Here is a 13929-nt window from a genome sequence, read left to right as displayed (position 1 = left end):
AGTAAAGCCGCAAGTAAGCATGATCCCAAGTACAACCAGACGACCACATTGTACTTGGGATCACGCTTACTTGCGGCTTTACTTTTTCGCCTGAAAACACTAAAAGTGAACAAATTGATAACTTACTTGTTTCCCCATTTAAAATATGAAAACAGCCCTGAAGAAGTCCGGTGATGGACAAAACTCGTTGGTTATTGGGCTATCTGCCTTTTTCTATAAAAAAAGAACATTGAATAAAGAATTGAATTGAAGCGAAGAGCTTCCGTTTGCCGCTTCTTGGGAAAACTACTACTTGTTTTGTATTCAATATGATCACTATTTGGATTTAAATAATGTTTTGAATTTCTGAAGGGTGCAGACCAAATTGTGTGTGCAGGTAATAGTATTAGCATCCTAAGCTGGAACATGGCAGGGCTTCGCAGTAAATGTAGTAATCCGGAATGGATGGAGTTTATGACAGCCTTTGAAATTTCGATAGTGCAAGAAAATTGGGCCAATGACTCTATACATCTTAATGGTTTCAAGACCTTTCACTCCAGAGCAATCCCATCTAGTCACGGAACATCAAAGGGCGGCCTATGTGTTTACGTATCTAACAAAATAGCTTCCACTAGTGTAACAGCATATCCATCTAACTTGTTATACCAAATTGTCCAGGTTTGTTGCATGCCCTCTATTTCTTTGATATTAGTTCCCTTTTACAATAAAACTTAGTCATAATAGATTCTCTCTGCCATCTTGATGAGGATTTGGAATCTATTCTGGACAAGGGTTCTTGTCTCAAATCCTGGTTTGGGGGGGTGATTTTAACATCCAACCTTGTCAACTGATGGGTAATAAAGTCTGTGGTATGACCTCTGCTAAGGGTGACAATGTCACCCACTTTTCTCATTCAGGGTAAGGGGAGAAACTCAACAAGCTGCTTTTTAAATATGATCTAGGCTTTACTAATGAAGTTGGAAGCAGCCAGATTTTTGTAACCTGTACATTGGATGGCAGTCGAGGTAGGAGTGTCATTGATTTTCTCTTGTTTCCTAAATGCTACTCAGCACTAGTTTTTAACTTTATATTACATAACATTGCATTAAGTGATCATTTTCCATAGAGCTTCTCACTGGATATTAGTCTTCAAGGTGAGCTTGGCAAAGGGCAACCTACCCTTACCGCGAAAAACATAGCACGCTCCCGTCTAAATGGCTTTGCTCTGCGCTGGTCCATGGTCGACCCATCTCGATTTTTACATAATTTTTTTATAAATCAGAGTAGGGCCTTTGAGGTCTGTTTGGACACGACTGCTGATGCTAACGAGGTTGTGGAGGCCTTTAGACATATTAGGGAGGAAATTAGTGCTGGGCTGACTACTAATCAGATTAGAGGGGACACGAAAAAGCAAGGGTGGTTTGACCATGCGTGCACTCTTGCTCACAAGAAGCTAAAGTGGGCCTTGAAGGAGGTACCTAGGAATAACCTACTAGTACAGAACTGCAGACATGCTTATAAGCAAGCATTAAATCATCGTAAAAAGATTATGAAAGAGGAGGCCTGGGACCATCTGCAGGAGGCAAGCCAGAGCAAAGATTCGAAGTTATTCTGGCAGTTGGTAAATTCACCCTTTTGTTGTGTCGATGTGAACCAACATAGAGGTAGCAATAACAGAACAGGAATGGGTGGCCCAATTTGCGAAACTATATATGGGCCCGATTGAAGAAGGACAAGACAACTCTGTGACAGGGACGAGAGCTGCCTCCCCTGGACCTACCTTCTCGTGGAAATATTTAGATTTTAACTTCTCACTGGAGGAGGTGATACGGGCACTTAGATCTGGCAAGGGAGGAAAGGTACCTGGCCCTGATGGGATTCCGATTGATATCTTTAGGGACAATATTGATCTTTGGGGTCCTCTTGTGACCCTGGTCTTTAAGTCCTTTTGGGAAGCTGGTTTTCCAATGCTATGGTCGGAATCACACATTGCACCAATATTTAAAAAGGGAGATCGCAACTGCTCTGCACACTATAGACCCATCTTCCTGCTGGATTCTTTGGTTAAGGTGCTGGGCCGTATTGTGCTGAACAGATTACAGGAGTGGGCATACCATAATAATATTCTGTCCGATTTCCCATACGGCTTCCACTAGGGTGTTAGGACCATAGAGCAGGCCAATAACTTGAACCTGCTAGTGAGCAAATATACACAAATAAAAGGGGGCAACCTGTTTTTGGTGTTTGAGGACTTGTCCTCTGCATTCGATTGTGTGGTCCATGATAAACTATGGTCTATTATGACCTATATGGGTGTTGACTGTGCCATCGTTAATTTCCTTAGATATTTGTATTCAATGAGTTGTGCCAAGATTTGATATGGTATGAATGGTGAATGCACTAGCCAAGTTGACATCAAGAATCGGGGCCACCAGGGGTGTGTGCTTGCGCCTTTTTTATTTAATTTATATATCAATAGCCTGAGTGGTACCCTTGTGGACTCCTGTATGGACCTGCCTCAAATTGGCAACAGGCCAGTACCAGTATTATTGAATGCCGATGACGCGGTGCTCATCGGCTGCATCCCAAATGCTCTGCAACACCTTTTAGATAAATTTGTTAATTTCATGGAGAATCTGGGTCTTGTAATCAACATAGGTCAAACAAATGTAATGAAAGCTGGCTGAAAGTCAGCTAAGGGACGCACTATTTTAATAGGAAACAAGACTTTACCTCAAACATCAACTTTTTCGTATTTAGGAATAATGTTTGATAGTAATGGCAACTGGAAAAGCACAGTAAAATCGAGAAGAATGTAGTTTCTCAGATCAATTGTGGGTCTGAGTAACTTTTCCAGGAAACTAGGACGTAAACTCTCCAGGGACATGCTGTGCATTTATCACGCCAAATACTGGTCAATAGCGTTGTACAGTTCTGAGTTGTGGGGACATGTAGACCTTGACTCTTTACAGCTGGTAGAAAATGGGTTTCTTAAAAACCTGTTAGGGCTTCCCAACAGCTGTTCTAACTTTGTATGCCATGCAGAACTGGGTATATCCTATCTGGAGAACCTGATAAGGGTGCAGCCAGTCCTCCTCTGGCATACGTTATGGACATCGGACCATACAAGCTTTAACAGAGCCATAGTACAGGATTGCTGCGGTGCTGATTACGCAATGAAAATAACATGGTTGAAATACATAAAAGAATGTATGCATGATATCTGCCACTCTGAATACTGCGCAAAGCCTGAATCTTTATTGCATATATCAAGAGAATCATTAAAAAGAGTATGTTTGAACAACTTGGAGGAAAAAGATTAACATTGGAACTTGTGAAGCCCACCGTATAGCATAACCAAATAGTACTGACCTGTTACACGATGCAACCATATCTAATTGGTGTTTTAAATGCTGAACACAGATCTGTCTTGACACGTTTTAGACTGGACATTTTCCATCGCTTGAATGGTTTCCCTAACACAAATAATTGGTCTTGTCGACTAATATATTGTCCTTGTGACCAGATCTCCAAACAATCAACTATTCGTGTACCATTTTTTTGTAAATTTCATACTGACTTAGGACTATTTTTAGCAAGCCTTTAATGAAATTTTTAAATTTTGGAAAACGTAGACCGGCCTATTTATTTTTACAACTGCTCCCGTATTTGTTTACATGTGTAGTTGTGGCAAGGTTTTTGAGTTCTGATATCACCAGAAAGAAGTTTTTAACTGATGCATCTGTAAAGGTTTTTTTAAATCTGTTTTTAAAGAGTTGAAAAACATTCTCTTTTTAAATTTGTACTGAACCGCAAACTTTTATGATTCTTTGTATGAATAGAATAAAGTTGAATTATTTGATTGATTGATCAGTTAGAAATATGCCAATTCAACCATGTTCAAAGGGGAAGCACTGACACTTTACTACTGGTTAGCAAGGGTAAAGTGTACAGAGTTCTAAAGTCAGCAAAAATATAGGGTCCAGTAAAAGGCAAATAATTTGTGGTCCCCACTCAGAAAAGGTGGATTTCCTATACTATTCATCCTTTGTATCTTAGGTCCGGATAGGAAATAAAACGTTAGTAGCTTTTTCTGATAATTTTTAGTTACAACTCCTGCTTTTCTGTTTACTTAACAGCAAAGAAGACGAAATTCTAACACTCAGTGATGACGACACATGGAATTACTCAAACCTTTCAGGTAACAACATATTTTGAAGCATTCGTGTCGCTGATTAAGGCCCAGATCCACAGTCCTGTGGTGATCATTAACCATTGTATGTTCGATTTTTATTTCAGATGCAACAATACCTCAGATTGTTTATCCGCCAGAAGACGATGGGGAAGAGATAGATGAAAGTATAGATGTTAAGGCAATGCAGCTTGGAGGACATAACGAAAGAGAACTTGAACTACTCGTGAGTACTTCCTTTCTTCCATGGTTGTCATTTAGGCATCGCCACGGGTCACAGCAACAATCTCTGGCTTGCTTCTTGCAATCCCTGACTCCTCCTTTCAACCCCTGACCCCAATTGTGTAAAGTTGTGTTATAAACAGAGCAGACGACATACAAGGCACAAATGTGCCTTGTTTACTTTCTGTGCCTCTCAGCCATTGTATACATCAAAATGTATTAAACACTCTCATCAGAGGATATAAACAAAGTAACAAACTGGCAAAACAAATGTTAATTTTGAATCTGGAACTGACACCAGTAAAAAGGAGTCTCTGTGAATCCTACTGGAGGGAGCAAAAAATAAGGAATACTGCACAGAGTTAGAGATAGACGGTAGAAGAGGTGAAAGCCAATGAGAGAAAATGAGGGAAAATAACAAAAGTAACAGCGTGAAGAGGACACTGCAAAGAGACAGGTAAGATATTAAAAGCCTGTGTTAAAGAGACAGAGAAATATAACTAATAAACAGAGAGGTGGCAGGTGTGAAAGAAATATAGATGGTCGAGAAAGAGAGTGAGACAGGTACGAAAGATTGACACATCGGCAGGTGACAAAGAGACAGTCATTAATCAGAGAGAGGGTAGACCATTTAGACAGGATAAAAGTATGAGAGTTGTGATAGAGATAGAGCGAGGCATGAGAAAGAGATGGCGAAGAGCAACAGAAAGAGAAGGAAAGAAGTGTGAGAGACAGGAACAATAAAGAGGCAGCTGCAAAAGGGTGACATGTGATACAGTGACAGCTGAGAGAAGGAAGAGAAATAAAAGTGGTGTGATAAAATGACAGAGCTCAATGGCAGTCAAATACCTTATGTCGTTTAGAGACAGAAAGACAAAATGGTGATAAGAATACAGATACCGGACAGAAACGAACCGGCTGAGCAAGACGGGAGGGAATTAGGAAAGGTGAGAGATATGGGGTGATAGTGAGACAGATAGGTGCGAAAGAGACAGATAATGGACTACTAAAGTAGTGGAAGACAGGAGGTGAAAGAGGTGATAAAAAGACAGAGCAGGTGAGAAATCAGGTCGGAGAGGGGAAGACGTGAGGTTGTATAAGATCAGTGAGAAGAGGCACCGTTGAGATAGACGAGGAGACTGGAGGGGTGACATAAGGACAGCAACAAGAGACTGAAGATAACAAAAAAAATTAAGAAACAACTGCAGAGAATGTGACAGCAGGTCAAAGGTAATACGACATAATTTCCTGTGATGTAATTGTAGTCAAACGATAAGTGATATCACTTCAGTTTACCCTGGCATTTTGGTGAATCGACGTCCATGTTTTCTTTTAGTTTCATTTAATTTGCTTAGCACTTTTACCACAAATATATTGCTCTTGTTGAAAACATAGAAGGAAGAACAATTTCATAAATGCTTTAAAGTTCAGTAATAGCTTTCAGAATCGGCACCTGGAAGAAGGTATGTTGTAATTCGAAAAGGAAAGTGGTCAGGGAAGGAGCATAGGAGTGAGAATGGAAAATAAATGTCATTGTTTGTTACAAGTAAGGCAATAGATCTAAAGACAGACTGAACAAAGGAAGGTAAGAGAAGGGATACTTAATCATAGAAGGCAAAACAAATAATATAGAGATACGTGAACCGGGCTAAAGTGCACATATAGAAAGGAGCAAGAAAATAAAATGACATTTTGTTTTAGGAAACTGGAAATGTTATTGAGATAAATTCTTATAATCACTAATGAACACCATGGAAAACTAAAGTAACGATGTATTACAAGGAGGATGAAAAGAAACTGAGGGCAATGTGCAAAAAGAAATAATAGTTTAAAATGTGCAGAAAAATATGCAATATACGAAACGCAAAGATCCCACAAAGCCTCGAAAGTCACTTATCAGTTTACCAAAGGTTGCTTACACACTCAGATAAGATGCACTAGGTTTGATCATACGTACGAATCTCGTCCAAATGCCTGCAATATAGCGCCTTATGCATCACAAATCGCTTCATTTCGAGTACAGTTTTAAACAGTTAGAGAGTAAAAATGTAGGGCAATCAAGAGACGGGCATCATATGACCGAAGAATGTTAAATAAGTATATTAGCATGGAACTGATTATTTGCTCTAAAGCTTTCCTCCAAATAACACACTATCACGTTCCAAAATCCACGAAAGGTGGGACAATCCCATGTAACTTTTTAAGTTTTCAATACCTTATTACAGTAAACCAATATTTTATTACTTAATACATTTATGCAGCCAAGTCACTACTGATTGAAATATTTAGCCCATCATAAAATGGAATGAATGGATGCGAGTAAAGGTGTAGCTACAACAATTCACTGGTTGATAAACCAACCCATGTCTTCAGCCTAAGTTTTGTGTATTTTGTGGTTATGAGGCACGAAATGATAATATAATTTAGAATACATCTATGAGGTAAAGAACTTTTTGAGTCGCCGCTTTAAATATTATTAGAATATTACTCTGGAGTAAGCAGTGGAACATAAGACCCTTAAGTGTAACTATTTAAAACGCTACCCCGAAATGTAATAGAATATTTTCGTGAATTAGGTGACATAAATAAATCCTGAGTATCCTCAAATGTCAATTTTCATTTGACCACCTTCTAGATCGAAAATTCTTCTAATACAATTTTAACTGTACGAGCTAACTAAACCCTTGCACATCGATTGTGTATGTAGAAACTGTCATCGGCAGTGCCAATCACAAAAAGCCTTTATTGCCATGGGGTTTTTTTCTTTTGGTTATAATTGAAACAAACCTTCTAGAGGCTTCCCTGGTCAAATGAGCCTCTTGAACAGGAATGATATCTGACATGGGTTGTTTACCATGAGCCTTAACAAGCTCCTACTTCTTCTCGTGTGTACGCTATTTACTTTCACAGAATTATTCTGGAACGGCCCGTTTTACTTAACTATAAAACACAGCTGGTATCCACTACTTATTGGCTTTCTTCCTTACCAATACAATCTCAAATTTATTTTTATTATATATTTTACCTTTTACTTCTAGTAACTCTCTCCCCACACTCAACCCTCCGGTCTATATTATAAACTCCAACCAGTCCCCTGTGATCTCATATAGAAGGAAATCTTCCTTCATGAAGTGAATGTGATGCTTTCTGGGGGCAACCAAGAGCATGGAGTCATATGGAAAGCTTGTGAGGCCGAGACCAATCAGATCATCAGCTTTACTATTAACGTCAAAGTCAGTCATTAAACGGCCTTGGTATTTCAAATGTCATAACAATCTAATCCCATATTCAACACCGCAAGAAATGATACATTAAAACAGTTGGAACTAGGTGTCTGTATTCCCTTCAACAGTAGTAAATTAATGTTTTGCACTGTGCATAATATATACCTTTGATATTTGGCCAATAGTATTTGCATTCCTGCTTTCCTGAACTCAGGAATAAGACATCAGCGCTTCCCCAGATTTTGAGTGGTTTCAATAGCTGGGTCAGAAAAGACCTTCATCAAGAAACTAGAACTTGTGTATTCTCTCTGACTCTTTCTTTTTAATGAACTGTCTCTTAGCCCATCATTACCAGTGGAATGTTATGTCTGATGCCGCAAGTGACAGCAGTTATTGACCCCATAGAATTAATAAGATCAGTTGGAAGACTGCAGATCATTTAATTATTTTACAAGGAGATATAGGCTGATGAAAGCTGTGTCAAATTGAAATAGGGAGAGAAACTATAAAGTATTAGGATAACTGGGGCTGAAATTACTAATTTTTCTCAGTAAATTCCGAATTTCTAAGGTAACATTTGCGGTCCCACTTCTAATCTCCGAGTTATGTTGTCCTTCTGTAGTTTACCAGTACTTGTTGCAGGGATTCTGCACAAGCACGAATCTATGCACAGTAATATGGGACCTTGGTGTATAGGGACTCGGTCTTTCTTCCATCTTAGTACCCACAAACCCATGACTGACTAGCTACAGTGTCTCACTTGCTCTCCTACTCACTCCCAGAGAAACAAATGATTGGACACCTCAGAACACAACACTCCCAGAACTCTTAGAAATTGTTGTAACAAGACACACCCTTTTGTGCAAACTCTTGCATTTGTCCACGATAAGATCTGACAGAGACACGAAACAGTTTAAAATATTTATTTTAACTAACGTGCCCTAACATGCAGTATACGTGCCACAACATGCAGGAAAATGCATAGTACAAATATAGTCAACATAGCAGCTGGTCCATAGATCATGAAGGGGGATGTCATCATAGATAGACAATGGAGAAAAGACAATAGGGCCTAACATCCCTCTCCTTGCAAAGAAGAAGAATTATTATATAATAGAAGATCTCTGGGTTTTGTCAGCAGACCCCATATCTTAGCCTATGGATGGTAGATTTATATCATACGTGCTGTTTTTCTCTTATCTCTGGAATGGTCCCTTTCCAAATGAGTGCTACCTGTTCGTGTATTCTTATAAAATCCAAGTACATTTGTCTAAAAAACAGCTGCATCAGTATGTTTTGTCTAAGGTCTAGAAAAAAAGGGGCATTGTTGTTCGATCTTGCATATGATGTTCAGTCAAAATTCCAGGAACATGCAGCGAGTGAACACAGGGATGAGTTCTCATGTGAAAGCAGTCAGTTAAAGATTGAAAAAAATGAAGATGTGTAGTAACGTGGGCAAAAGCAGCAGGCATGCTGCCACGTGCTCATTCTAACTTAGTGAAAAACAACAATGTCCCTATGGGCCACCTGGCTCATTGTATCCATAAAAGTGCGACAATGGTTAAAAATAACAGAGAAGAATAGCAATACATAATTACAGTTGTATAAACACAGTATCATGAAATGTAGATGGCAAATTAAGACAAAAAATCATCAATAATAAATAGATCACTAATATATAAAACCAATCCATTCGATGATTATGAACTGTACGTGAATTATTAAAACTCAGTTTTGCGCGCCCAGGTGGCAATTCTCAAAAATGTGCTTAGGTGAAAAACCAACTCTTCATCAGCCAAGGTAAGCATGCATGAGTAAGCAGAACCCAAACTGATAAGCCTGCTCTTATTAAAAAAGAAGTAACTTGATGTATTTCATGTAGTATTTGCAGAAAAACAAGAAGTATTGGATTGATTGACCATTCACCCCATCACATGGACAGGGTAGTGAATCAAGTTTTGGGTGGTAACCCAAGGGGAAACACAATGCAAATGCAACTGTTCCGGCCCTCAGGCGGAATAAGAGGCTCCTTTCCCAATGACTCATGGATAGAGTGAGATTATTTGGTAGGGGGTAGCAGTGCCGTTCGTAAGCCAAATTACTGGAAACAGAGGGTTTCTTTGATTCAAACACAGTTCTTGCAATGCTATATGACGAATAGAGGGTGCTTCTAAGTTCTTTTTTATTTACAGTTTCGGTTTCACTAGGATTTAAGAAAATGCAGCCTTTATTAACACTGCATAAGCTCTGATACACTCCAGATAACCAGGGAATGTCCATCGCCTACTCACACTTCAAACAGTCTGTTATGATGTTTTTTGCTAAGATAGCTGCCTGATTCTTCCAAACTGATAGCCAGGAAAGAGCTGGGCGGGCACGTATAAAATCAGATACATCATTTAAATTCAGTGCCTTGTGGCAAATATATTGTGGGGTCGAGATTTGGATACTCAACAGCTTTCTACAGAACCGGTTTTCTTCCTACTGAATACAGGAGCTATCTGCGGTACCCTAAATCTCAGCTCAATATGTAGCCACAGGGACACATTGTAGTTTGAACATTTTTAAAATGGCTTAAATAGCACCTGTGTTCTTTGGGCGGGGAAAACTAAAAATAGAGTTAATAGTCTTTGAGAACTTGCTCCTGGAGTGAGTGAGGTGCTCAGTCCAGGAGCCGTTTGCAGCAAAGACAACTCCGAAGTAAGGGAATTTACAGGTACTTGGTCCTTTTTGATTGCCGGCGTCAATAGAACCAACCTGGCTTTTCCTGGGGCCACAGGACATTAAAAGTTAATTTTTTTAATCCACGCACAAGTCCAAACTATCCATATATTTGACAAAGGACTGTACTAGGATGCGCAGAGAGTTAGAGTGCGGCCTGTAAGAACTGCATTATCTGCGTAGAGTAGTACAGGAAGGGATATCCCATGAATCATGGGGACATCTTGAGTAATGGGTACAAGGGACTTATTTAGACCATTAAAATAAGTAATAACAAGACACATATCTGCCTGACCCCCCTTCCAACCTTGATGGCACCAGATACGTCTCCACCACTACCTATCCTCACCTGTGCCTGGAGGTCTTTATGGAGGTGTGCCAGAAAATGAACCAATGGCTCATCCAGCCCATAAGCTGATAGGATAGCCTTGACCTATTCACAAGGTCAAATGCTGAGGACAAATCCTTAAAGGCCAAATAAACCAAGGAATTCCGAGCAATAGTGTACTTCCCAATTACAAAGTTGAGGTTAAGGCATTATTCGTTAACTGGCAGGGCTCTAGAATACCGCATTCCCCTGACCATTCCAGGATCTTATTGTATAAGACTCTGCCCAAAATGTTAAGGGTACTATCAATCAATGAGATCGGCCTATAGTTGCTAGACTGTGTCCGATCCCACTTTTTAATGATTGGGACTATGATACTCTTTGCCCAGGTACTAGGTAGCGGGGCATACATTAGATTATTAAAAACATTCAAAAGGACCCAGAAGTCTGGGTTCCATTTGATTAAATCTATTGGTAGCCCATCTGGCCTCGAGGCGTAATTCCCAATGCTCCGATGAATGGCTTCTACTACTTCGAAGAGTGTTATCTGGATACCAGTGAATGGGCAAAATTTGTACTGGTCCGTCACCGATGAAGGGGTAGCATAAATATTGGAAAAATGTTTTTCCCAAGATTCACTGGATATGGTGGCAGCTGATGGGGGGTTAGTAACTGTTCTGTGGATCGGAGATCCCTTACAGCAGACCAAAACATTTTTACCCTTTTTATTAGTAGCTGCCTGAGTATTCCCTTCCTGTTGTTAACCGCTGCATTATATTTCTGCTTTGCAAATTTCACATCTGAGGCACACCTAGTTTTGGCTGAAAGGGCCCTACGTAGGTTCCTATTCACCAGTGAACATTTATCATCAAACCATCTAGGGTCCTGCTTCCTCAGAGAAGCGGGCTCCGACAGTAAGGTTTTGATGACCGTGCAGAGTTTAGAGAAATCATTAACTACCTCTAGGTGTGGGGTTTTAAATGACAGACATGAGTTAATGAGGAGCAGATTATCCTTCACTAGTAACTTAAACAATTCATCGCTATCAACGTCCTTCCACACTAATGTAAGAGTGCAGTTTGCACCAGTCCAGACAACCCTTATGGTGATTTAAAAAGTCTTAGACAATGTTACAAAGCTCTCTAAGTGGTAGCTATGGAGAGCAGCCTTCAGCCTTAGTCCAGAAGGAGTATAAAGATGCTTGTTTTACTAGAATGCAATCTTATAGTATAGATTAAATGAAAAACGACCACACCAAGTATTTATAAAAAATATGTGTTTATTATATAATACTCTCTTGAACATTCCAATATCTCCAACATGGAGATAAACACAAGGCACACAATACTTTAGAAAAGAAACACAGTAAATAGTACAAAATACACAGTGGCCCTGGGGGGACCATACCATATACTAAGAAAGAGGTCTAAGAACCATGACTCGAGTCAAGACAGTGTTAAGAGGAAGTAGAAGTGGTGGGACCCCAAGGAACCACCCAAGGAGAGTTGATAGGGATCCCAAGGAGAACGTGTGCAGAGTGGAAACCCAACCGCATGCTCCAAGTGGCTCTATGTGCAAGTTGCAGTCGGATTTTTAAACATTAATATTAAGGACCCTTCCCAGTGGACCCTGAAGAAACCCAGCAGAAGACAGAAGGTTGGAGAGTCACCCCACCCGTGGATAGAATACTACCCATGTTACCTACACCAGGGAAGCCAGTGCATATGTGTGAAGTGGTGTCTGAAACCACAGTCGAACCCAATGGAGGACTTCAGGAAAGTGCCACTCCTGGAAGAGGAGAAAGTGTTGGTGGAAATCCAAACATGGATTCTTGAAGAGGAGTACCTTAAAGCATAGGGTACAGAGACTATGCCACTCAGGAGTGACGAGGAGACTTGGAAAACGAATGCCCTCTGATGTCGGGTGCTTCAGGGAAGATGATGATGACCTTGACTCTGCAACTGTTAGGACCAGGCAAAATTGAGGAAGACCAGGACCTGGATATGAGCTGTCTCTTTAAGGATGTTGAGTGCTGAGGGGTCGGTGCCCAGCCAGAGCACCAACAAGCCTTGGCAAAGCCAAGCTACATAGGAATACAAAAAGGACCAACATCGGGACCAGCAAGGTCTAGGGGACTCAGAAAAGCAGGGTAGTCAGGGCAGGCCAGAGCAAGCAAGGGAGCCCAAAAGAAACAAGTGTGGCCCTCAAGTGGACCCACAGGCCGAAGGCACTGGAGTCGTGAGAGGACTTCAAGCAGCTCACCAAAAGATGCAGGCCACGATGCACACGATGCGGTGTGGCTGAATATTCTGATCATGGGAGGTGCTCGAGGGTGGAACTACTACGAGCCTGAAGATCTTCTTGCAAAGAAGCCAACAAGCCTTTGCAACTGCAAGTTGGATGAGGTACATAGGGGCTCAATTATTGCACCTCCCCACAAAAGATACTGGCCTCAAACTTGGTGAGAGAGACTGGAAGGGAGTCAAAGTCAGACCCAAATGAAGTTCAGTGAAGTCCAGAGTGCCCAGACGTGAGGAGTGCAGTGGTGTCTGATATGAATGTTATCCCATGACAAATCTAGGGACCTACACCCAGGTAAGCCCTTAAGCACCCTGGGAAAGGGTTGGGAAGTTTCAGGGGACCCTCCCAGGGGAGGGTCTGAACAGGGAGGAGGTTACTCCCATGTTCTTTGTCCAGTTTTGCCCCAGAGGGGGAGCCAAAATCTCCCAGAATTGGTTCGAACTGGACTATGCATGGGGACACTAAGTGTGCCCCTCATGCAGACTTTCTGGCACTGTGAAGCGAACCCACCTGGGCCCAATGCACCAAATCCTGTCTGGGAGGTGGTCATACCTCCCTGTGACAGGATGCCTATTGTTCCACCTTCCTGTGCTCGAGCTTGGCTCAACAGCAGGAGGGAAGAAATGTATCTCTGGTCGGCAGCAATAAATATGTGCTGTCCAAGTCTGGAAGACTAGTACTAGGAACACTGAGAGCCTAACAGAGGGCTCTTCCAGTGCTTGGAATCATACCTCCCACACCGTTTACATTGTAGGGTTATGAGTCCAACATGCTTTATACCAAACATGATAGGATTCGTTGCAGCCGTTTTCGAGAGGGTCTTTGCGTATTTACGAGGGGCCACTCTATAGGTATACGGCTGCTTCACTGACATCCAGGGAGAATGGACTCCGTAGGCTGCAGGGGTGTCCTGCTCATGCAGAAGCATCCTCTCACTTAGAACCAAGCACCCTGCCTTCAGG

General features: G+C 41.1%; 1 protein-coding gene across 1 annotated transcript in view; it reads left to right on the top strand.

Moving 5' to 3' along the window:
• PPP1R3A (protein phosphatase 1 regulatory subunit 3A) overlaps positions 1–13929 on the top strand; it is a 334887-nt gene that overhangs the window by 287203 nt on the left and 33755 nt on the right. The window contains exons 2-3 of the mRNA XM_086919349.1: positions 4119–4180; positions 4279–4397. Of these exons, the coding sequence (XP_086775475.1) occupies positions 4119–4180; positions 4279–4397 (181 nt within the window). The remainder of the gene's footprint in view (positions 1–4118; positions 4181–4278; positions 4398–13929) is intronic.

Source organism: Lissotriton vulgaris, chromosome 1_1, assembly GCF_964263255.1.
Source record: "Lissotriton vulgaris chromosome 1_1, aLisVul1.2, whole genome shotgun sequence".
Classification (NCBI taxonomy): Eukaryota; Metazoa; Chordata; class Amphibia; order Caudata; family Salamandridae; genus Lissotriton; species Lissotriton vulgaris.
The sequence above is the reverse complement of the archived record's forward strand: the minus strand, read 5'-3'. Positions and strand labels throughout refer to the sequence as shown.